Consider the following 23476-nt stretch of genomic DNA (forward strand, 5'->3'; position numbering starts at 1 on the left):
TTGGTAGTGTTTTAATGTGTTTTACTGACTTGCTTTCATATAGCATGTAATTATTTCCATTTTATAGGCTCGAGCACTGAAAACAAAGGAACTGAGTGATCCAAGATTGAGCCCATTAATAGCTGAGAAAATGGCACTGATTCATAAGATGAATGTTCCTATCAGTAAGGAACCACGTTGGCTCTGGGATACTATTAATAGGTATGTTCATTTTTACCCTTTGCATTAGCTTGATAATATCGGAGACAAATGAATGATAGAGAAAATTAGTATAACAGAATTGGTTTTATGTGGACACAAGTTAGTATTGTAGTGGATTATCAGAGTTCTTAACTCTAAGATTTAGGGATTTGTCGCGACTGGAATAGTGAAAAGTCTATTCCATATGCCCGGGGAATCGGGTAACAGATTCCAGAATCTATTCTGAGAAACTAGTAGCTCCATCTGTGATGCAGATACGTAAACATTTTCAGCACGAATGTGAGTTTTTGTTTTATAACCAGGTCATTCTACAAGCATTGCTTGCTCTCATAGTGTCCTTGAGTTATATACTTTAATGTGACTCTGTTTACAACTAATCAGTTGTATGGATTGTCAGTCAGTCAAAACTTGTACGAGGATTGTCTTAACTCATTGCGGACCGTGGACGGCGTAAGACGTGTAAGCTTGCTCCTATGCTGCAGGCCGTGGACTGCGTAAGACGTTTAATGTTCTGCGCGAAGCAATGCTGTTTATATTAGTCATCTATGCATTCTTACACCTTAGTCAGCTTTACTGGTTGTAGCAGGAAGTTGGTTGACCTTTTTGAGATAACCCTCGCATTGAGTGGCCTCATGTTTATCTTAGCTGTTTTAGCGGGAATATCTCGGCACTTCCTCGCGCGTCAAGACGGTACTTGAGATTCCAGTGCAGTGCATGTCGTTCTTAGCGAGTGTAGTATAATGGCTTATAAAACAAAGTTTCTTACGGAAGATTAATTATTAGATATTGTTCACAATGATTATTCTGGTGATGAAATTATTCCTGAAATAGACTCAGATAGTGAAAGTGAGAGTGACGAAATTCCGATTCCCGAATCCGATAGGCCTTAGAGGAAAGTGAAGTGCCTGATACATATCATCCTAGTTATTGTCCACCCGTTCCACCATTTACAGAGAATTCAGGTGTAAACGTTCAAATAAAAATAAGCAGGATCTTACGTGAGTATTTTCGTGAATGACGAATTTTATCAGTGTGTGTGAGCAGACCAATCTATACGCAAGTCAAGTGATAAGTGCGGTGTCCCGGCCTTTCACAAAGAATTTGATCATGCAATCGTGGAAACTGATTGGTCCAAAATCCTGATATAAAAATGTACTGGACCGAAGACCCTGTTTTTCATACTCCGATATTTTCCAAAACAATGTTCCGAATACGCCATCTTCATATTCTTTCGTTTCTTCACTTCAGTGACAGTAATCATTATGCCGAAAATACAGATAGGCTGTATAAAATACACGTATTTTGAAACCTGTGACACCAGATATAACGCCCTAAATATTTACTAGAGGGAAGCACAAAGTATCATTTTTCTAACATTTATATTTTAGGAGTAATTGTAAATTGTATCAAGTGATACACGTTAAGAGGGCCGGGCATGAAAATGACTGGTGCAGGCATTCAAGTGTCCCGCTCAGAAGCAGGTACTGAACGTGTTAATATAATTACACTATTTCAACAAAATATAATTGTACATAAGAGACAACCTTAGCTAGTGTTAAGCAGTGATGAAAAAAAAATTAGTAATTCTGACCAAACCAAACCCCATGGCCTACTAAGCAACCGCTGCTCATTCTCAAAGGCCTGCAGGTTACGAGGTGCCATGTGGGCAGCACGACAAATCCTCTCGGCCGTTATTCTTGGCTTTATAGACTGGGGCCACCATCTCAGCATCAGATTGTTCCTCAATTGTAATCACATAGGCTGAGTAGACCTTGAACCAACCCTCAGATCCAGGTAAAAATCCCTGACCTGGCCAGAGTAGAACTGAGACCTCAGAGTAAAAGGCAGGCACGCTACCCCTACACCGCAGGGCCGGCAGTAATTCTAACAGTTTTTCATAAGAATATTTAGTATTAGTATGAAATGTTCATTCCAAATTAAATGTATCTGAAGACAGGTATGCTACAAAATAAGTTGTGTACTTTATTACAAATGTTACTTAATTTCATAGGCTTTATACATTTATACTAGCAATATTTGAAAACCACATTAGAAGCAGAATACAGTATAAGCATAAATAACATCGATTGCTACATGCAGTGTCAAAATGTGTAATGTTATTTCCAGACTACAAGGTTTGTTGTTTCATTACTGTGACATAATTCATTCATAACAACTAATAAGACGTTTAATTTAAATGGGTGTTATATACTATACTGTATACAAACGAAAGGGTAAATGTTGCATGTTCGAATTTGCTGGAGTTATACGCGGATGACTCACTAGTGATGTAACTGTTCGACCCTAAGCTTCTCACTTGAGGAGACGAAAGTTATTACCTTGGGACACATGAATATCAAATAAACTATATGTGGCTTGCCCGCAAATTGCCACGCAAATAGAAATAATTAACATTCCATGGTTTCCCATTTCTCTATGTGATGTTTGGGCGCCAGGGGTAAACCAAAATTTATATTTACTAGCATAGAGACTTATACTTAAATCACAGGGGTAGGATTTTAAATAATTAACCATTAAGTATCGCTTAAGAAAGAAAATTAACGCAATGAATTTATTATACAAAAAAAATGAGATGAATCGGAAACGTTCCTTAAAGCGTGGAGGGATTTAGAATTTACGTTACTGAAATTACTAATTGCTTGCTTTATCTAATTGAAGCTCACCAGTTTCCGTTGAAGTCATCTGGTTTCCATGGTTACTCGTTCTCTTCTTCTCGATGTAGAATTAGCTCCATGGACATCCTTCTCTGATGTGGTACGGGCCATCTGGACTAACACTCCCTAATTGCCTAGTCTTTAAATTAGACATTGGCCCTTTATTTGTAAAAACTGATCAGCGTTGATCGTATGAGGAGAAAATTCAGAGATATGAATTTTTCCATGTTAGTAGAAATCTCTATCCAACTGAGCTATACTGTTTATACGGTACAGACTTGTACCAAATTCCATGGACTTGAACTAAACATAGTTCTTCGTCCAGAGGATTTACTGAATATAACACAAGCCGTAAGCTTGTTTCGTCTCACGTAGATCCGATAACATTACCGCAGCTGAGTAAAGTGTTGAAACGACAACACACTGTACAAAAATAACTATGTCTCGGAGAGACCGCACACCGTCTCAAAATCAGTAACGTCGTTCAAAGTAGATGTTCACAGTAGAAGTAGCGATGTGAGTCAGTATCCGAGACTCCGTGAATCGAGGAATGCTCCGCGCTACATAATATATCACCGGGCTCTCCCCACTCTTGATAATAGCTCAATATCAATTCTCTATATAACGAAGCATCTGATTCGTAGATCGCATTATCATCTCCCTCTCTTCTTTCTTCTTGACAAGTCCAGTAGGCGTGGCGATGATGTAGTCTGCAAGCCTAGCCTTGCACGCGGGTCGCTGTGTACTGCCTTGCTCATGAGTTTAACCCAATGACTCATGTAATTTTCCCCATTATAAGAATAACCTTTTCCGTATACACAAGTATGAGATGAAATGACAACAACTATGTCTCAACATATTGACCATATTTACAGTACATAATGAATTCCTATCCTACCTAATATATTAATTTAAATAATAAATGATGTTATAATTATATAATATGATTGCAAAAGCCTTATTTACAAATGCATGACGTTGAATAAATATGATATTACGAATAATTGCCGATGGCGGATAAACTTGATATCAAGTGATATCGCGTAAAATGATAGTATATTAAATTAGTCTGGCTGGAGAAGCCTGGACGGTTACAGTGAACCCAGGACACTCTGGTGACATCATCGCGGAACCGATTCCTCGCATGCTGTATTGAGTGCAGCCTCGGAGTCGCAGGAACTGATTCTCATTATTCCAGGCGTCATTTGCGCACATTTATTGAACTACCATCTACAGTACTACAGTTTACAGCAATCAAATGTTCACTCGTGTTTGAGTTTTCCTCTCAGCACAGTTTTTACTCCCGATCATAATCCACACCAACTCGGGCAATCATACTGCACATCCGCACCTCAAACTCTGTTTCTACACGGTTTCTGGCTTTACAGTGTCGTTCCAGAATAGCTCACTGCTAGCAAGCCTCGCTGAACTCTTGTTGTGTGCTGCATCTGTTGATTTTATGATCTGAATTGTGTTCTTATGAATGTCTTTAAGTTTTATAAGTTTTATACAGTGTCTGTCTTATAAACCCAGACCGAACGCACAGTGTTTGTGCGCTGCGCTATGGCGGCTGCCCTGCTTTAAGAGTGTATACAATCTTACATAAAATCTGACCTTGTAACAGTTCCTACAATGTGTGAGGATTTGTTCGATACACTTTTTCTTTCACTTTACCTCACAAGTAAAAATCACACACTGTTAGATCCGTAGAACGAGGGGGGAAATAGACCAACAATATCACTCTCTCTGCAAATACTTCCGAGATTGTAAGAAGGGAATCTTCTGCTGTATGAGCAGGGGCTGAATCTTGCTGAAACCACCCATGCATTCTTCTTCTTCTCCTCCTTCTTCCGTTAACTGATGGTATTCGGTGTGCTGTTAGTGCAAGACGAGTAGACGGCGTCACTGTCATCTTGGTACCTCTTTGCATTTACTGTCGCTTCAAAAAAAGCCTAAAGACTCAAAAGAATACACGCACGTAGTTATATGAGGACTATAACCTTGAGAATAAACATAACCACACCAAGCACAGAGAATCAAGTTTCATTCATACTGTGGGGTAATCAAGGGATATCAACAACCATGATAACATAAAGAAAAAAATCATTAAACGATATTGTTACCTGAAGTAATGTCAACGTGCAATAAAAGAAGGCCAGTGGTAGTAGAAAACCCATTTGAAATGTTTAAAAATTTTCAGTACATTAAAATTGCTGCATCTAGATGCATGGAATCCATCTTATATCTTATTAAAACCAGACACATGTTCTTCCAGTCAAAGAGATAAGAATACATTCTGGTGGAAAGTTAGACCATCCATGGCAGAGAACACAGACTGCCATAGGTCAGGAAGAAACCGAACTGACATAAGAATCAGAAATGGTTCATCTTATCACCCCCCCCCGCTTTAGAAAATGTCTTTAGCTGTTGATCAGACAAGGGGACACATTTTAAAAAGGGGCCCCAAAAATATTACTAAAGTGAGCACACTGACTTAAACTATGGTTCTTACATCTAAACAAAGTATTAATATACAGGATTATACACGGTTACGATAATTGGTTGCACCAAAGGGGAAGAGACACAGTGCACTCAAATTGCGGTCCATACACTGTCCAAAAGCACCAGGTACACATAAACGGTCCTTATCTTTTGTTATTGAGTACGGAGGTCACCTATGATTCTGATATTCTTAAATAGCATTGTCATTTTCATGCGAAGTCGGCCTTTTTCCTTGGCTTATGTGATCAGTACCAGGTCGCTTTTAAAACTTCTTCCCTATTTTAAAATTTTATTTTTATTGTCCTAGGAAAACAGTAGTTCATTGTTCCTGGAAAAGAAAATGTCTTGGAATTCTAGTATTACACGGACAAGAGAAAAAAATATTGCAACACCAGAAAGATGAAGTAAAAGGGGTATAAGGTTTTTAAGTTGTTTTAGATAGTAAGATTTTAGTAAGGATACGTGGGATTTAGATACCCTTTGACTTTTATGTCTTCTAGTTTAACTGTGAGGTCCAAGAAATTCAATCATTTTCTTGGGGCTGGACAATTTGTGACAAAGTTTAGCGGTGATTTGGTCCACTGCTGAACTGACAGGAAAAGATATCACGACGACCAGATCTCCAGCTTAGCAACTAATTGCTTTCCTTCCTTGGTTGAACCTTTTTGCCACACGATTGTGGACTTTGATCAGTTGTTCGATGGTTTCTTTCCATTTTGTCTTTACATCCAGGTTCCTCGATGACTCAGACAGGTATTAGATGTTCCATTTTAATGGAAGTGGATCCGCGATACTTTTCCCTAGAAATGAATCAGCTGGCGGATGGCGGTGAGATTCATGCACATCGTTGTTGTTGAAAGCTAGAACAAAAAAGGCTAGATTATCATCCCAATTGCGTTGATCAGTACTGTGGAAGGCGCTCAGGCAGGATTTAAGATTTCTCTGGAATCTTTCCACGTGGGATGACTTGGGGTAATGTGGACTTGGGAAAATATGCTTGATTCCCCACCCGAAGCAGAGGTGACAGAATTTATTACAGTTGAAAGTAGAGGCATTATCGGAAACTAAAACCTTGGGAGGCCTGAATACTCCAAAAATGTGCCGGGGCAGCACATAGGCGGCAGCATTCGAGTTTATTTTACAGACCGGGAACAACCATCAAATATAGAAAAGGCATCGATAACAGAAAGTATGTAGGATGCTAAATAGTTATTATGTCACCTATTCAATACATTAGAAATTTTAAACATTTAGGAATTTATCATTTCCATATGAGATGTTTTGCCCTTCTTTAAGGGCATCATCAGTCATAGTACTACCTCAAGGCATAAATCAGGTACCTGATTGTAATTAAATTGTAAATAGTAAGATATAAAATTGACATATTACAGTGGGAAAGTCAAGCGAAAAACAATGCTCACTGATGATATAGATAACAATATATCAGCTGTTGGTTGTAAATTATCAGTTGTGAAGGATAACAGCATCAAAATGTTAGGGTATGTCCTACAAAGTATGACTTAACATATTGACAAGTGGTCCATATGAACTGTTACTAAAATTTCATTAAGAAACCGTGTTCTTTGAGAAAACAATGTTCATTAATAAATGGAGTTTAAAGCGGTTACATTAACTTATTTGTAGACACAGTAGTCGGCACCAATGCGTAAAACCACAGGGTATTTTAGCAGTGTCCAGCAGTGGTGGTCCAAAGAATCATTGACACTACTCTATTAGAAAATTTTAGGAAATTATAAAGTTTATATATACATGGAAGCAATTTGGGGAGAAAGGGTACAACTGTCTGGCACCAATGTTCATACACTAATTACTGCCGTTGGTTGACGATCACAGTTTGACAGGACAACTACACGGTAATATTTACGTTATTCTATTGAACAGTTGGGAAATTACAAGCTTATAATACATATTTACAAGGGAGCAGTTTGGGGAGAAAGGATACAAAATGTCTGGCACAAATGTGTATCACATTATTTCTGCCGTTGGTTGATGATTGCAGTATTAACAAGACAACTACACAGTAATATGCAGTGTGGTCTGACCTCAGTTCAGAATTATTGGACTGCTAGGAAAAATATTCAAACGTTTTTTAAAGATTGCCCAATGAGGTTCTATTAGGCGATAGTCATACTGGAAGCTGCCTGGTTGAAGTCCCGGGTTCGTGAATATGGTTCTGTAAGCAACGGTGAATTTGGCTAGCGTGAAAGGAAACTTGTTTGGGTGTCGTAATGTTTAGGCATAATTTCAGTGTAGTTGAAACGAAAGGTCGTTGAGTACACGGTGCATTGTGAATGGCAACAATGACGGCAGTTATTTGTTGATAATTGTATTTTCAGGGAACATGTTGCGGGGTTAGAATCTTTCACTTTTGAGTTTGATAACTTCTTGATAACTATGAATGCTATGTGAAAAATACCAGCATGAGAATTTTGATGAAGTAAATAAAAATGTGAAGAACATGGGACGAAGTTTTTGTTTTTGTGATGTTGGCCTAGTGAAATAGAATGGAGTTGCTTTTGGTATAAACCGCAGTTGAGGGTTTAAATGAGAAAGTACACTACTAAAGAGTCGGAGTGTCATGGGTAGGACGAGACACCTTCATTTCTATTTGTGAATTGGAGCTGTAGTGTCACGCCATGTTCGTGCCGGTGCGTGCTGGATTCTAGCTATTGTTAAAAGCTGTGGTGGATGGAGTGGAAGTTATCTGTAATCGAGATGTTATTGTGAAATTGTTTTTTAAAGTAAAAGATCTAGGTAAGTAAAGAAGAGTAAAGGTTAGTGTTACATACCCGATGTGCCGCTGAGAAGCTACTTGTTTCTGAGTGTTGACTGACTATGAAGAAAGCTCAGCAGGTATTCCGCGCATGTGTTTGTGCGTTGGGGGACGGGGAGCGGGGAGCATTTGGGAGGTCGGAGCATGGGCAAAGTTCATGTGCAGAGGAGAGTTGACGGAAAGGTGGAAGGTAGTGGAGGGGCGAGCTTGTAATGTGTTGGGAGTGTTGGTTGATATGGCGTTGTGGTGAAAAAAGAGGAGGAGTGGGGGTGGGGTGTATGGTCTCGAAAATTATGTGGATAGTGTTGTCTTTCTATTGCAGTTGAGATATTATTTATTTGTGTTGGGTGTTGTTGTTTTGAAGGCCTTGTGGTTTTTACTTCTCGTATTGTATCCATGGGGTCGTAGTGGAGGGGGAAGTGCTTGGGAGGGAGGAGTTATAGGCTTGCTGTCATTGCATAGGGGAGGATTGGTGGGAGTGAGGGGGGAGGGGGGTGTCTGTCAACATGTTGGGAGACTTAGTTGATGTGGTATTAAAGATTTTAGAAAAGTTATTGCCTTGAAAATTCATTTCTTGGAGCTAAGTGGGAATGTCATCATAAAGGGGGCTTTTTATATCTATTACCTCGTTGAGGTTTTTGTCTTTATTGAAGTGTTGGTCTAGAAAGATGTATAGGTTCTCAAATTCAGTCATTAGTCTGCCTTTCTCAACTCTTTTTAGGATTTTAAAATCTTGTTCTATTGTGGCGAAGTGGTGGCACTTGCAACAGAAAGTATTCCGACATGATTGTTCTTAGATTTCATTAGAGGACCGAAAATGTCAATTAATAATTTTTCACCAGGGTAAGAAGCAACATCAGCAAAATGGAGGCCAATTTGCGAACTTTGTGTGGAGTTACACCGTTGGCAGATATTGCAGCTATTTACGTACTCTAAGACATCGTTTTTGAGGTTAGGCCAGAAGTAATCCCACGAAACTCTTTGCAAGGTTTTGAATTTACCTTGATGAGCGCCTAGGTAAGAATCATGAAAGTAATGCAGCATCGTTGATCTTAATTTAACGGGAATAAAAATTTTGTCCCTCCTATTCTTGTGGTTACGGGAGCCAACAATCCACGTTTGATTAAAAACGCGCTGTCACGAATGGACCCATCAGCGATCCCTTTGATCATTTCAGAACACTCTGTCTTCCTTTTGGTGCACAGAAATATCGGTGAAAAACCACGGATAGTTTTGAAGAATATGGATTCGCACTTTACAAAGGACTCGCCGTCAGGCAGTTTAAATCCATCGAACATCCACGACAAACAGTCTGCCACAACATTGTCTTTCCCACGAACGTGCACGACAGTGAATTTATAAGCTGATAATCGCAGAATCCACCTAGCCATCCTCCCAGTCTGGCGCTCATCCACGATAAGACTTGATTATCTATGTGGATGAAGAAATGACGGTGTTCCTAGTGGGAATGAAATTTCTCAACACCCAAAACTACCGCCAAACATTCCTTCTCATAAACAGAATACCGCAATTCAACTCCGTTCAATAACTTGCTGAAATACGGAATAGGAACCAGTTTCCCGTCGTCAGCACGTTGATTTAATACTGCAGAAACTGCAACCTCACTAGAGTCGCATTGTAGGACAGAATCCCTGGAAAAATCAGGACTGTGGAGAACAGAGGCTTCACAAAGGGCTTCCTTCAGCAGATCAAAAGCATGGGTTTGGGCTTCTCCCCAGACAAAAGATTCTTTTTTTTTTTTTTTTTTTTTTTTTTTTCTTTAGAAGGTTAAGAGGGGCTGAAACCTGAGAATTTTTTGATGGAATGACTGTAAAAACTGACCATACCCAGGAATCTTCTCACACCGCACACAGTTTTGGGCTGTGGAAAATCATGAATACATTTAACCCTGTCAAGATTAACGGCAATGCCAGAATCAGATATGACATGACCAAGGAAATTCAAACGCTTGGAACAAAGAGACACCTTTTTCGGATTTATAGTAAACCCATGCTTGCGTAAATGAGATAGGACCTCTCGGAGATGAACTAGGTGTTCCTCAAAGGTTGGAGAAAATATAAGATCGTCAAGATAGTTGAACACGTAGGAAAATTTCACATTCCCAGGGCTCGAATCTAGGATGTGGCCGAGCGCTTGACAAACTATAGATATGCCCATCGGCACTTTATTGAATTCAAAAAGTCTAAACAGGGTACCAAAGAAGTATAAGGACGACTTTTAGTGTGTAAGGTGATTTTATAGTATACTGAATTAAAGTCAGAAACGGTGAAAAATTTAGCTCCATGGAAATGTGTTGGAAGGCACTTTCAATGGTGGGCAGCGGGAAACTGTCAAAAATTATTTTTTTATTGACCTTCTTATAATCGACAATAAATCTGAATTTACTGTCCTTTTTAGGGACAAGGAAGGCAGGACTACTGGAGGGAGACTTGGACGGACTGATTACCTTCTTATCCAAAAGGTCATTGATGCAATCTCGCATAGCAGACAGTTTGGGAGGGGAACAACCAAAAGGAGGAGATCTAAGAGGAGTATCATCCTTTAATTCAATTGAATATGAAATTTTTTTCGCGCACCCTAAATCAGCAGTCAGGACATCAGAAAATTCCTCCAATAAACTGTTTAACATCAAACTCTGATTATCTGTCAAATCACAAGAGGCGTTGGATAGTTTGAAATTGGAAACGGAGCAAATGGCAGCCTTCCAATGGGGTGATTCAAAAGGGTAATTTTCGCCAGATTTGAAACGAAAAGCAAAGGCTCGGGTGAAAAAGTCAATGGATAAACCAGTAGATAACATAAAATCTGTGCCCAAAATGACAGGGACAGATAGATCAGGAACAACATTGGACATCCAGTTCCATGAGAGCTTGCGGATTTTGATATGACATTTAACCCGACCCACAGGACATACTTGACGACCATCAGCTGACATAAATTGCACTGAGCCCTCATCTTGGAGGTATTTCAAATTGATGCCACTCACAATAGATTGGTCCATGAAGGAACTACAAGATCTTGTATCTAACACATATAGTATGCGCGATCCACAAAAAAAAAAATTTGGTCCAGGGTGTGGACGAGGGAAGACTCCAAATCTTTTTACACGCATCCCTATCAGGCGCCAGCGACGGGCCATCACGCCGGCACGGATTTAGTTTCCCTGTTGAGACTTGCACCTAGTACATACATTGTGCGTAACACCATTTAGACCACGTTTGACATTTTAAGGGAGACTTAGACCAACAGTACTAAGAGACATGCCCTAATTTCCCGCAGTTCCAACATTTTGCTACACCACATTTCCTTTCAACAGTTAAGTTAGAATTTTGGACGACATTAATACTGCGATGAGTAGGAGAGACTAAGTTCGACCTACGATCAAAACTTCCAGGAGAACGGGTTGAAGAAGGAATTGCACCATGGGAGACAGATTTTGACGGAGCATGATAAGTGACATCGGGGAACAATCAATCAATCAGATGGCACGGGAGGCAGACAGTACAATTCATTCTGATAAATGTTTGTCTCAAACTCTCGACCCATCATCATCCTCACATTCATATGTAATTTTAATACAATCAGGTACCTGATTAATTACATTTTAGATTGAGATTAAGGCTGAAGATGCCCTTAATTAAAGGGCGAAACATGTCCCTATAATTTTATTCAAGATTTAATTTCTTAATTAAAATCTCTATTTGTGTATTGAATGGGTGGAATAAATAAATTTTAATATTTATTTGGCTCCAAACTAATGATTTCTTCCATGCTCTCAATCTGTGATTCTTTTACTCAACCTGTGATTCTTTTATGTAAAGTTTGTAATCGGGGGCCAGATTCCTATAAAACTGATCAAATACTTCTGATTCGGAGACCTTGATACACAAACAGTTGAATAGCATTAAAATGCCAGTGGCATAGTCATCAATGGATTCTTCTACTGCTTGAGTTCTTCTGAAAATTTCCTGTTTCAAGCAGTAGTCCATATTGGACAAACGAAATCTGTTTTATTTGCCTAGCAAAATCGTCCCAGGATTGTATATTCATTTTTACTAATCTGAACCATTTCAACCCCGGTCCTTCCAGCATTCCAGGGATGACTGGTACGAACAGATAAGGAGCTACATTCGGCAATATCTTCAACCCGTTCTAAGAACGCAATAATGCTAGAACTATTCAGCTTCCATTTACGGACAGTGTCAAAAAACCGGGATAATATTAGGAATACGTTTGCTAATTGGCCTAGTAATTTGTTAATCAGAGTTCACACGTTTTTCAACGAGGGCATTTCCATCACCAGCAGTCGTGCCCCTCGCTTCAAGATATCTAGCACTCTCACTACCAGATACGGGAGATGTGTTAATTTCATCTAATTGATGACCCTTTTCTTTCTCTTTGTTGGAGATATCTCCAGGAAAAATTTCACTCTCGCTGCTCATATTCAAGACTTATCTCTTTCCATAATTAGAACGAAATTTCAGCAGCAATAGACATGCAAAGGATAACGGAACTACAGAACTCAGTAAGCATACCCAAAATTAAAACCAGGACGTGACAGCAACACACATGGAGATTGGGGGTTAATCGGGAGTGATTTAACATACCCAGAATAAGTTTTCATCCCCAGCTCTAACTCGGTCTGAATTTGTTTCGAAGGAGATATCCCAGACCAATCGCGCGACTGCTGCCATTTGAGCCACACCCCGCAACATTCATAGAATCCTGCTCACCGTGCATAATATAACGTCATAAACTAAAAACTGAGACCCAGATCACATCTGGGAAAGGCTACAAGCCTTGAGTTGGAGATGAGCCTCTCGGCAGAAAAAAATACCAAGAGACTAATTCTCAAATCAAAAATACAATGAAATTCAACAAATAACAAGGATAAATTTATTGAAATAATAAATTGAAAATTAGGAGAAAAGTAAATGGATTTAAAAACGGGGAAAGATGATCGATATGAAAATATACATACGCAATCGCCCTTTGACAGAGCTGTAGCAACAGTGTCACCATGACAGCATACAGTCATTACATAAAATCAGCTTCATGGTCCGTATCGCACTTAATTTTAAGGACACTTCCTCTAAAGCATTACTTTGTCAATTTTATACATTTTTCATCTAAACAGTGTTATGTGGCTGAAGATGTTGATAATATACGAAACATGTACCACTTTTGACCATTAAAAATTGCCTTAAGCAATCATTGTATCGACTAGGTGGAAAATAAATACTTAATTGTGAAGCATACAGTCATTCGGAATCATTATATTCCAGTCATTTGAACCACTTATCAGCGTGCAATTGCATTCGTATTATACCTGTCACAAATACGATGCAATCCATACAGTTCATTAAAAGGTGGCGTAACTTTTCAACAGCTATTAATTTCACCAACTCGTCTCCACTCCTATATATCAAACCTTTAATCTTTTTTTTTTATCTCACGACCATCCATCCCAAAAAAAACTATACTCCCGTGCATCAAAGAGCAGACTAAAGGAAATAATTATTCGTAAAACTCCCTGAATAGATAAAAAAGGAACACGAACCACACAACATTTTTTTTAAAAATAATGGTGAGGGCCAAAGGCATGCACAGTGCATACATGAGAGAAAGATAAAATATGTTGGTCGGAAACAAAGCAAGAGGCAAAGATAGATGCAAAGGCTGGAAGGAAAATGCATCAACAACCCTGTAGAGAATTTTTTTTTTTTAATTCAAAGATATTCCTTCTTGATTCCCCACCCACTTACACTCACACCCGTACACACATACATTCAGGCAACAAAACAATAAGAGCGAAGAGAGGTCCTGAGTGTCCATCAAGGATAACACAACACCAAGGTCGGTAGAAAGGGGTACCCAATTATTTGGGTCATGTGTATACATAATCATAAATTTAGCAATGTAATCGGAAAGTCCTGTATTTGTACAAAATAAAATGGAGATTAACTTTAGTGAGGTGGATATAGATGATGTGTATAGAATAGGGAGAAAGAAGGGCAATAGGCCCATTAAAGTTTTGCCGAACAGCCGTCATTGCAGTACTGCCTACAGTTCAGTGGACATGACTAGCCAGCGACATCTAGCATGACAGTGACTGCTGCTTGCCGATAAGCGATTTCCAAAGACTGCCAATTGATCATGCTTCCACACACATCACTAAAGGAGCATTTTAATTTAACGCGTTAACTTTGGATTGAAATTACGGGAAAACAGAAGTTAATTAACATTTCAAGCAAGTTTAGAAAAAAGTATCTTGATGCAAATTTTCGTTACACCGGGATGTGCGATGGAAATATATTCCTTAGAAACGGACTTTTCCTTATGTTGGGGTTTGTTTGAAGGGGGTTTAAATAACATTGTGCATATGGTGATTTGGCTGTTTTACGAAAATCTTCATTAAAAGTGGGAATTCCTTAAAAGCGGGCATGTTAAAATGGGGTTCTATGTATGTTGGAAGATAGATTTTGTAAATATTGAGGGGGGTGAAAAGCAAGTTGGGTAATGGAGAGTGGTAAAATTAGTGGAGAGTTTTGATATTGTGGCCCGTTTGGAGACGTGGTAGGGAAGAGTCTATTGTGGAAGGGGTTTGTAGTAAGGAACATAACGAAAAGGAAACTGAGGCAGAGGGGAAGAAATCCAGGGGGATTAATGTTATTGATAAAGGAAGACATATGCAAATTGATTGAGGAAATAGAAAATGAGATCGAGGTGATTTAGATTAGGTTCAAGATGGAGTTGAGGAGGGAGTACAAGAGAAAAATAATAGAAAGGAAAAGTTATGGAAGAGGGAACAAACAGAGGCAATTAACGGCGATTGTAAAAACAAGCAAGGAGAGAAGGTATGGGAGAGAATCAATAAAATTAACAGGGGAGAGAAATTACGTAAAACTTATAATTGACTATGAAACATGGGTGGAATATTTTCGTATTCTAGGAAGGAAGGATGGGTGGAAGGAAGAGAAAGGGGCTAAGGAGATCTGTAGTGAGATAGTAATAGGGAGTTATGAGCTGGATAAAGAAATATCAGGGGATGAGGTGTTGGAAGTGGTAAGAAAAGCAAAAAAAAAAAAGGACAGTAGGGGGTGGGAATGGAATAACAAATGTGTTTTGGAAAGAAGCTGTAAAAAAAAAAAAAAAAAAAAAAAAAAAAGGTCTGATAAGGGTAAGTATAGTCGAGTTATTTAACAAGGTGTTCGAAGGTACCAAACATTCTAAAGGGTGGCAAAAATGTTTCGTATGTCCTATTTATAAAAATTAAGAAGTAAGGAATAATCCTAGTAAAGACGCATCGAGTAAGGTGTACAGTATACGGGCATATTCGCGAACAGGTCGAGAAACTGTGTGGAAGAGTTTTCCATACTATCGATTTACCAGAGTGGTTTTAGGAAGGGACGGAGGACGATGGATAATGTAATAATAGTTAAGACAATAATAGATAAAATATGTGAGGAAAGAAGGAAGAAATGTGTATACAGCAGGGGTGGATTTTGAAAAGGCCTTTGATACAGTGAGTAGGAGGGCGCTGTTTGAGAGATTGGGGAGGTGGGAATTTCAAAAAAGATGACTCGCGATTGAGGCCATATATGAGGAGATGTATTGTAGCATTAGAATAGAGGAAGGGGTTGTAAATGGTTTACTTGAATCAAATATAAGTTTAAAACAGTGTTGTAAATTATCTCCAATTCTACTTTTGATATTAATAAATGACATATTTAGGCAGGCATGGGGAGGAGAAGTGGGCTTGTCCTGTATTAGAACAAGAAATCCCAAGCTTGATATTTGCAGATGATGTCTTATTGATGGCACTGGCTGGAGGGGGTTTACAAAAAAAGTATAAATGAGGTATCAGAGTATGCTAGTAAATGGTCATAGAGAATAAATAGTAATAAAACAAAGGTGGTGACTTACTTGGCATTAATTAAGGTGCAGCCCCAGCATCTGCCTTGTGTGAAAATGGGAAACAACGGAAAACCATCTTCAGGGCTGCGGAAAGTGTTATTTGAACCCACTATCTCCTGGATGCAAGCTCACAGCTGTGCGCTCCTAACCACATGGCCAACTGGCCCGGTGTTTCAGCTTTCGCCATATCCAATGTGAGTGTCCTTTTTCATAGCAGTTGTCACTTCTTTTGAATCGGTTCAGCTATTGTTTTGGTTTCTTGGAGATTTATTCGGGTTAGCGAGAGTTATCGGCCCAAGCGTCCTAGCCTGGTGAGAGGCTGCCCCTTTGCGCTTCCAGGTATGCGGGAGTTTTCTGTTTTGGTTCTCTCCTTTAGCCTTTAGGGATCCCTCCCTTTCCCCACAGGGCAGTGGTTGCTAATCCTATCTATTTACCCAGGCAAGCTGGATTGCCTCTTTTGCCAGTTCCACCGTTCCAAGAACTCTCCACCTTCACTACCATTGAGGACATCAGCAGAATTCACCAGAGCCACGTTAGCCACTGCTTTTCAGGGTTCCTGCAGGGCCTTCACAGCTATCATGGCGGTGCCGGGGCACACAAAGTCCCCACTGTACTTTGCCCCTACAGGCCATCCCCTACTTCCTGCCGTTGCCCTTTTCCCACCACAAGGAGGGGGGTTGGACTTGTGGGAAACGCAAAGGTGATGATATGCAGGAAAAGTAGGAAAAGGAAGATAAAGAAGAATTGGGTGATAAAAGGATAGGAAATAGCAGAGACTGATAAACTAGAGTATTTGGGTGTTTGTATAAATAGGCATAGTAAATGGTCCGATCAAATTAAACGGGCAAAGTGGAGGGGGTTAGCAGCACTTTCAGTTATAAGGACATTGGAAAATAAATTCCTGGTTATCGATTATAATATTCAGAGAATGGTGTTTAAAGCAGTAAAAAGTAGGGTGTTATGTGGAGTAGAAGTATGGGGAGTTGAAAGGGAACATTATACACTAAATCAGATAGTCAGCAGATTTAGTAAAATTGTAATGGGCCTTCCTAATTGCACGGCTAATGCAGCTGCTAGAGTTACGTGTAATGAATACATAGAGGTCAATATTATGAAGAGTGTTTAGTTATTGGAGAAGATTCAAAATGGGTGGGGGTGGCCTACTCCTGCAGACAGCTTACCAGCACCAAAATGAGAGTAGGTATGGGGATTACTGGATAGATAAGGTAAAGTATCATTGATAAGTTGATTTACTTGACTTACTTGACTTGACTTGACTTATTTCCTGTGGCTCCTTCAGGAGCATAGGGGTTCAATGAATTTTCGCCAGCGGACTCTTCTGCGGGCCATCCGACTTAGTTCTCCCCAGGTCTTTCCTGCCTCCAAATAGTGTTACCCGTTTCGTGCTAAAGGTCGTCAGCTTTTTGTGCGTCCGGCTATTTCCCGTCTCTGTTTCTTTAATAGGTTGATTTAAGAGCTTAAGAGTTATTGGCCCATAAACTCCCAAGTGCCTTGGTGGGGCTGCCACCTTAAGGCCAAGGCACTCGCCCTTACACGGATGTTGGTGTATATACTGAAGAAAGAGCATTTTCTCTCCTCTTAACAGTGTATACTTCGGTTACTCGGTCGTCATTGACCCAATCTGTGATAACAGGGAGCACCATGAGAAGGTTGGGTTTGACATTTGGCTGACATAGGCTGTGTATTGCGCATCATCAGCCCTTGCTCCCCATTGATAAGTTGGGTTTAGGAATCTATTGGGAGAAGGGGTGGGAAAGGATATAGTCTATTATTTAGAATAATCTGGAGGAAGAAAGAGATCCCTGAAGAGTGGGGAAAGGGATTAATTGAGGCGTCTAGTATCAAAACCGGCCAAGTCACAAAATTTACGAAAATGGGTTAAGGTTATCAATTTGAAGTAGGAGTATAGCACTATCAGGTGAAACAGGAATATGCTTTAAAATAGTCCATGTCTTCATGTTACAGAGCACCTAATTCTTGGTCATGCAACAGAATGGGCCAAGCCATGCAGGCAATAAATTCATAACCAGCCATTTCATATTGCAGCACAATTGTCTGGAATCTTGTATTGTTACAAAATGCAACAGTGTGATAATATCAGTAGGCAAAATCGTTCCTTGTATTGTATATTCTTTGAAGTCCTAATATTTCGTATGTTGTTAGTTTGCAACACTGATTTACGTATTCACAAGCTTCTTATCGTCATTTGCGCGAAAGCAATCCTATTTCCTGTGTGCTCGTATTTTGTCATTGTGTAGTGTACTGTAACGTGTATATTTTTGTGAGTGGTGAACTGAAAATTTATTTTCATGCCTTGTTGTACATAATGGAAACATCAATAGATGAAACCCCCAGTTCAAGTGCGAGATCACAGTGGAAATCACAACAACTTAAAGCGAGAGTGGCAAGAATAATATTTCATTTTATTTTACTACAGATTATCAAATTCTACACATTGTGTGGACAACCTTTTTCTGTATTAGAAGAATATTATATACATAAGAAAATGCCCCTATAATAACAGTCCATAAGTAAGTTTGGCTTTCGACAGAAAAGAATGCTTCCAGTCACTATGTTTTACATTGGGAAGTACAACTCGCAACATATGCTAGTTGTTGATAAACTTAACCATGATAGGTTAATATGGTTGTTTGATCTGTATTGACTAGTCTGAATGTATTACATAACTACTTAAAATACTGTAGTTTTATTTGAATCTGCCTTGTCAATACACTTATTAATGAAAGACAGCTATTTATTTAACCATACATGTTTTGGGAAGTAAACCATTACCTTCATCAGTGGTCAGTTCAAAGAATAAAACAATATAACACAATCTTTTGTTCTTACAATTTAAAGAAGTATTGTGACCTAATACACCATATCAATGAATAAAGAAAACTTACAAAATATTATAAAAATTATTAATACATAACCGGGCTCGATAGCTACAGTCGCTTAAGTGCGGCCAGTATCCAGTAATCGGGAGATAGTGGGTTCGAGCCCCACTGTCGGCAGCCTGAAGGTGGTTTTCCGTGGTTTCCCATTTTCACACCAGGCAAATGCCGGGGCTGTACCTTAATTAAGGCCACGGACGCTTCCTTCCACTTCCTAGGCCTTTCCTATCCCATTGTCGCAATAAGACCTATCTGTGTCGGTGCGACGTAAAGCAAATAGAAAAAAATTAATAATACATAAAATTTTGTTGAACTGAATGAGAATACTTATATAAATTTTCTTCTTTTTCTCTTATTTTTGTTCCTTAAATGATCATATGCTAGTCTATACTGTGGGTTATCTTCTGCATTTCTCTCATTTAAACATGATTCAACATTATTTTTTTGTGTAAGATAAATTTCTAAATTTTCCAAAACAGTCATTAATTGCCCCTTCTTGGCCGAATGTCATAATTTCATGTCATTAGAAATGTCTGTAAATTTATGATTTTTTTCAACCATATGTTCTCTCATTGCCGAATATCTTTTATGCTTGACTGCATTAACATGTTCTTTGTACCTTATAGCCAAACTACTTCCAGACTGTCCTATGTATCGTTGTTTACATGTTTGGCATGTTAATTTTTAAATTCCTGATTTATTAAATATACATTTATTCTCTATCTTAATTGAAAATTATCTTAGTATTGTTATCCATTTTGTATGCGACATTGATGTTCTTTTCCTTGATAATTGTAGCCAGTTTATAAGAGTGCTTATTTTGAAAAGTTAGAATTGCTGATTTTCTCCTTTTGCTCTTTAATTAAAGTTGTTTTTGGTTCATTTTTCACTTTATCATTCTGTTAATAAATCTTTTGGAATATCTGTTTCTACAAGCAATTTGATGGATTATATTTATCTCTTTTATAATTCTTCTTAGACATAGGTATCTTCATAGCTCTATTAATTAAACTGTAAAATGTTGCCTTTTTATGTTGACCTGGGTGATTGGAGTTGGTTCCGATAATAGTATCTGTTTAGGTAGCTTTTCTGAAAGTTTCAAAATCGAAATGACCAGAATTTCTAGTAATTGTTAAATCTGAATAATTTAAAGTCCTATCATTTTCAGATACCATCGTAAAATGCCCTTGTTTATCCAAAGTATTTAAATACTCTATCATCAGGTTTAACCTTTTGTTCATCGATAATAAATATATTGACGTATCTCAACCATGTAATAAATCCATCAATTTTATTCACTATTTTATTATATTCCATGTAATCCATGAATATGTTTGATGAAATACCTGAAGCCGGCGAACCCATTGCTAGGCCTTTAGACTGTTTGTAAATTTTGTTGTCAGAAACGAAAGTTTTTTTCCAAAGTAAATTCTAGTAATGTTAAAAATTCTTCAATTTCCACCTTACTTAATTTGCTATGTTGGGTTAAATTCTTTCTTACTATTTTTATAGTATCTACACTAGGAATGTTGGAGTACATATCTTTGATATCCAAACTATGTATCATGTAGTAGTCTGTTAGCTCAATGTTTTAAATTCTGTTACAACAGTGAATAGTATTAATTAGGTGCATCTGGCTTATAGTGTTCTTTTAAAAATCTTTGTATGAATTTGGCCGTATGTACCGGACTGTTTCTAAAATTAACTATTGGTCTAATAGGAATTTGTTTATGAATTTTCGGTAGTGCCCTTAAAGTAGGTATTTCTGGGCTCATGTTAACTATTAATATTTATAAATTTCATGATCCCTATTGAAGTGGGATTACAATAATTGAAATTAAGAGGGTTCCTCCTATTCAATACAAAGATATTTATTAACATGAATGAATCGCATATCGTTCACATGAGGTACTAGTTTCGGCACCAAACTATGTGCCATCATCAGCCAACAAGTCAAATCGGGCAAACACAATATAACCTTAAAACAACTTCAAATACACTATAACACCTGCTTGGATGAATATGAACTATAACTTTGGCGGTTTGTCCAGCTTGATTAAATCCAAAGAATTAATTCCCACTTCAATATGGGTTTTGGAACCTTGAGCAGCCTGAGTGATCGGCGTCCATGTTTTTTTTTTTTCGGAACCAAATTACAGAACACACATAGTGTCAACTTCATACGACATTAAACTCCGCAGCATAACTTAACAGTTTACATAAACTAATGACATATACAAGCTGAACAAACCGCCATGGGTATACAACAATGGAGTCATCGTCATTTTAACAGATTTTAAACTGAAATGCAACATCATCATGTACCATATTTTATTTTATATTCATCTGTGCAAGTTTTATAGTGTGTTTTAAAGTTGTTTTAAAGTTATAGTTCATATTCATCCACGCAGGTGTTATAGTGTATTTAAATTTGTTTTAAGGTTATATTGTGTTTGCCCGATTTGACTTGTTGGCTGATGATGGCACATAGTTTGGTGCCGAAACTAGTACCTCGTATTGAATAGGAGGAACCCTCTTAATTTAAATTATCATGTTAACTAGACAGTTAGTATCTTTGGAGTCTAATAAACAAGTTATGTTATAGAGAATTTGTTTAAGATTTTTCTGCATAGATGACATGGGATCTTTTTTTATGAATTCAAAATTATTACTACTGGTAGTTCGAAAGTTCTAAGTATTTTCAATATAATCTTGTCTTCCTATCAGCACATTAGTATTGGCTTTATCAGCTTTTGTCACATTATTATTATTATTATTATTATTATTATTATTATTATTATTATTATTATTATTATTATTATCTATCTTATTCTTCAATAATTTAAGTTCAGTAAGAATATTAAATTATTGAAGAATAAAATAGATAATAATATTGTTTGACAAAAGCTGATAAAGGTAATAGTATTGTGGTGATAGGAAGACAAGATTATATTGAAAAGACTAAGAACTTTCGAACTAGTAGTAATTTTGAATTCATAAAAAAGATCTATGCAGAAAAACATCAATCAAATTCTCAATAACATAACTTTTTTATTAGACTCCAAAGATACTGTCTAGTTAACATGAGCACAGAAATACCTACTTTAAGGGCACTACCGAAAATTCATAAACAAATTCCTATTAGACCAATAGTTAATTTTAGAAATAGTCCAGTACATAAGGCCAAATTCATACAAAGATTTTTAAAAGAACACTATAAGCCAGATGCACCTAATTAATACTATTCACTGTTGTAACAGAATTTAAAACATTGAGCTAACAGACTACTACACGATACATAGCTTGGATATCAAAGATATGTACTCCAACATTCCTAGTGTAGATACTAAAAAAATAGTAAGAAAGAATTTAATGCAACATAGCAAATTAAGTAAGGTGGAAATTGAAGAATTTTTAACATTACTAGAATTTACTTTGGAAAATAACTTTCGTTTTTAACAACAAAATTTACAAACAGTCTAAAGGCCTAACAATGGGTTTGCCGGCTTCAGGTATTTTATCAAACATATTCATGGATTACATGGAATATAATAAAATAGTGGATAAAATTGATGGATTGATTACATGGTTGAGATACGTCAATATATTTGTTATCGATGAACAAAAGGTTAAACCTGATGATACATTAGAGTATTGAAATACTTTGGATAAACAAGTGCATTTTACGATGGAATCTGAAAATGATAGGACTTTGAATTATTTAGATTTAACAATTACTAGAAATTTTAATCTCTTCGATTTTCAAATTTTCAGATACTATTATCAGAAATGACTCCAATCATCCAGGTCAACATAAAAAGGCAACATTTTACAGTTTAATTAATAGAGCAATGAACGTACCTGTGTCTTAAGAAGAATTATAAAAGAGAGATAAACATAATCCATCAAATTGCTCGTAGAAACAGATATTACAAAAGATCTATTAATAGAATGATAAATAAAGTAAAAAATGAACCAAAAACAACTTTAATTAAAGAGGGAAAGGAGGAAAGAAATCCGCAGTTCTAACTTTTCGAAATAAGCACTCTTATAAACTGGCTACAATTTTCAAGAAAAAGAATATCAATGTCGCATACAGAACGGATAATAATACTAATAAGATAATTTTCAATTCAGATAAGATAGAGAATATATGTATATTTAATAAATCAGGAATTTAAAAATTAACGTGCCAAACATATAAACAATACATAGGACAGTCTGGAAGAAGTTTGGCTGTAAGGTACAAAGAACATGTTAATGCAGTCAAACATAAAATATATTCAGCAATGGGAGAACATATTGTTGAAAAGAATCCTAAATTTGCAGACATTTCTAATGACATAAAATTATTACATTTGGCCAAAAAGGGAAAATGAATGACTGTGTTGGAAAATTTAGAAATTTATCTTGCACGAAAAAAATTATTTTGAATCAGGTTTAAGTGA

General features: G+C 37.4%; 1 protein-coding gene across 3 annotated transcripts in view; it reads left to right on the top strand.

Moving 5' to 3' along the window:
• LOC136856931 (choline/ethanolamine kinase) overlaps positions 1-23476 on the top strand; it is a 146279-nt gene that overhangs the window by 67810 nt on the left and 54993 nt on the right. For all 3 annotated transcript variants that reach the window (XR_011017521.1, XM_067135194.2, XM_067135195.2), the window contains exon 4: positions 68-201. Coding sequence is in view for 2 of the 3 variants with exons in the window: in XM_067135194.2 (XP_066991295.2) it covers positions 68-201 (134 nt within the window). In the remaining variant the exon portion in view is untranslated. The remainder of the gene's footprint in view (positions 1-67; positions 202-23476) is intronic.

Source organism: Anabrus simplex, chromosome 1 (genome assembly GCF_040414725.1).
Source record: "Anabrus simplex isolate iqAnaSimp1 chromosome 1, ASM4041472v1, whole genome shotgun sequence".
Taxonomy (NCBI): Eukaryota; Metazoa; Arthropoda; class Insecta; order Orthoptera; family Tettigoniidae; genus Anabrus; species Anabrus simplex.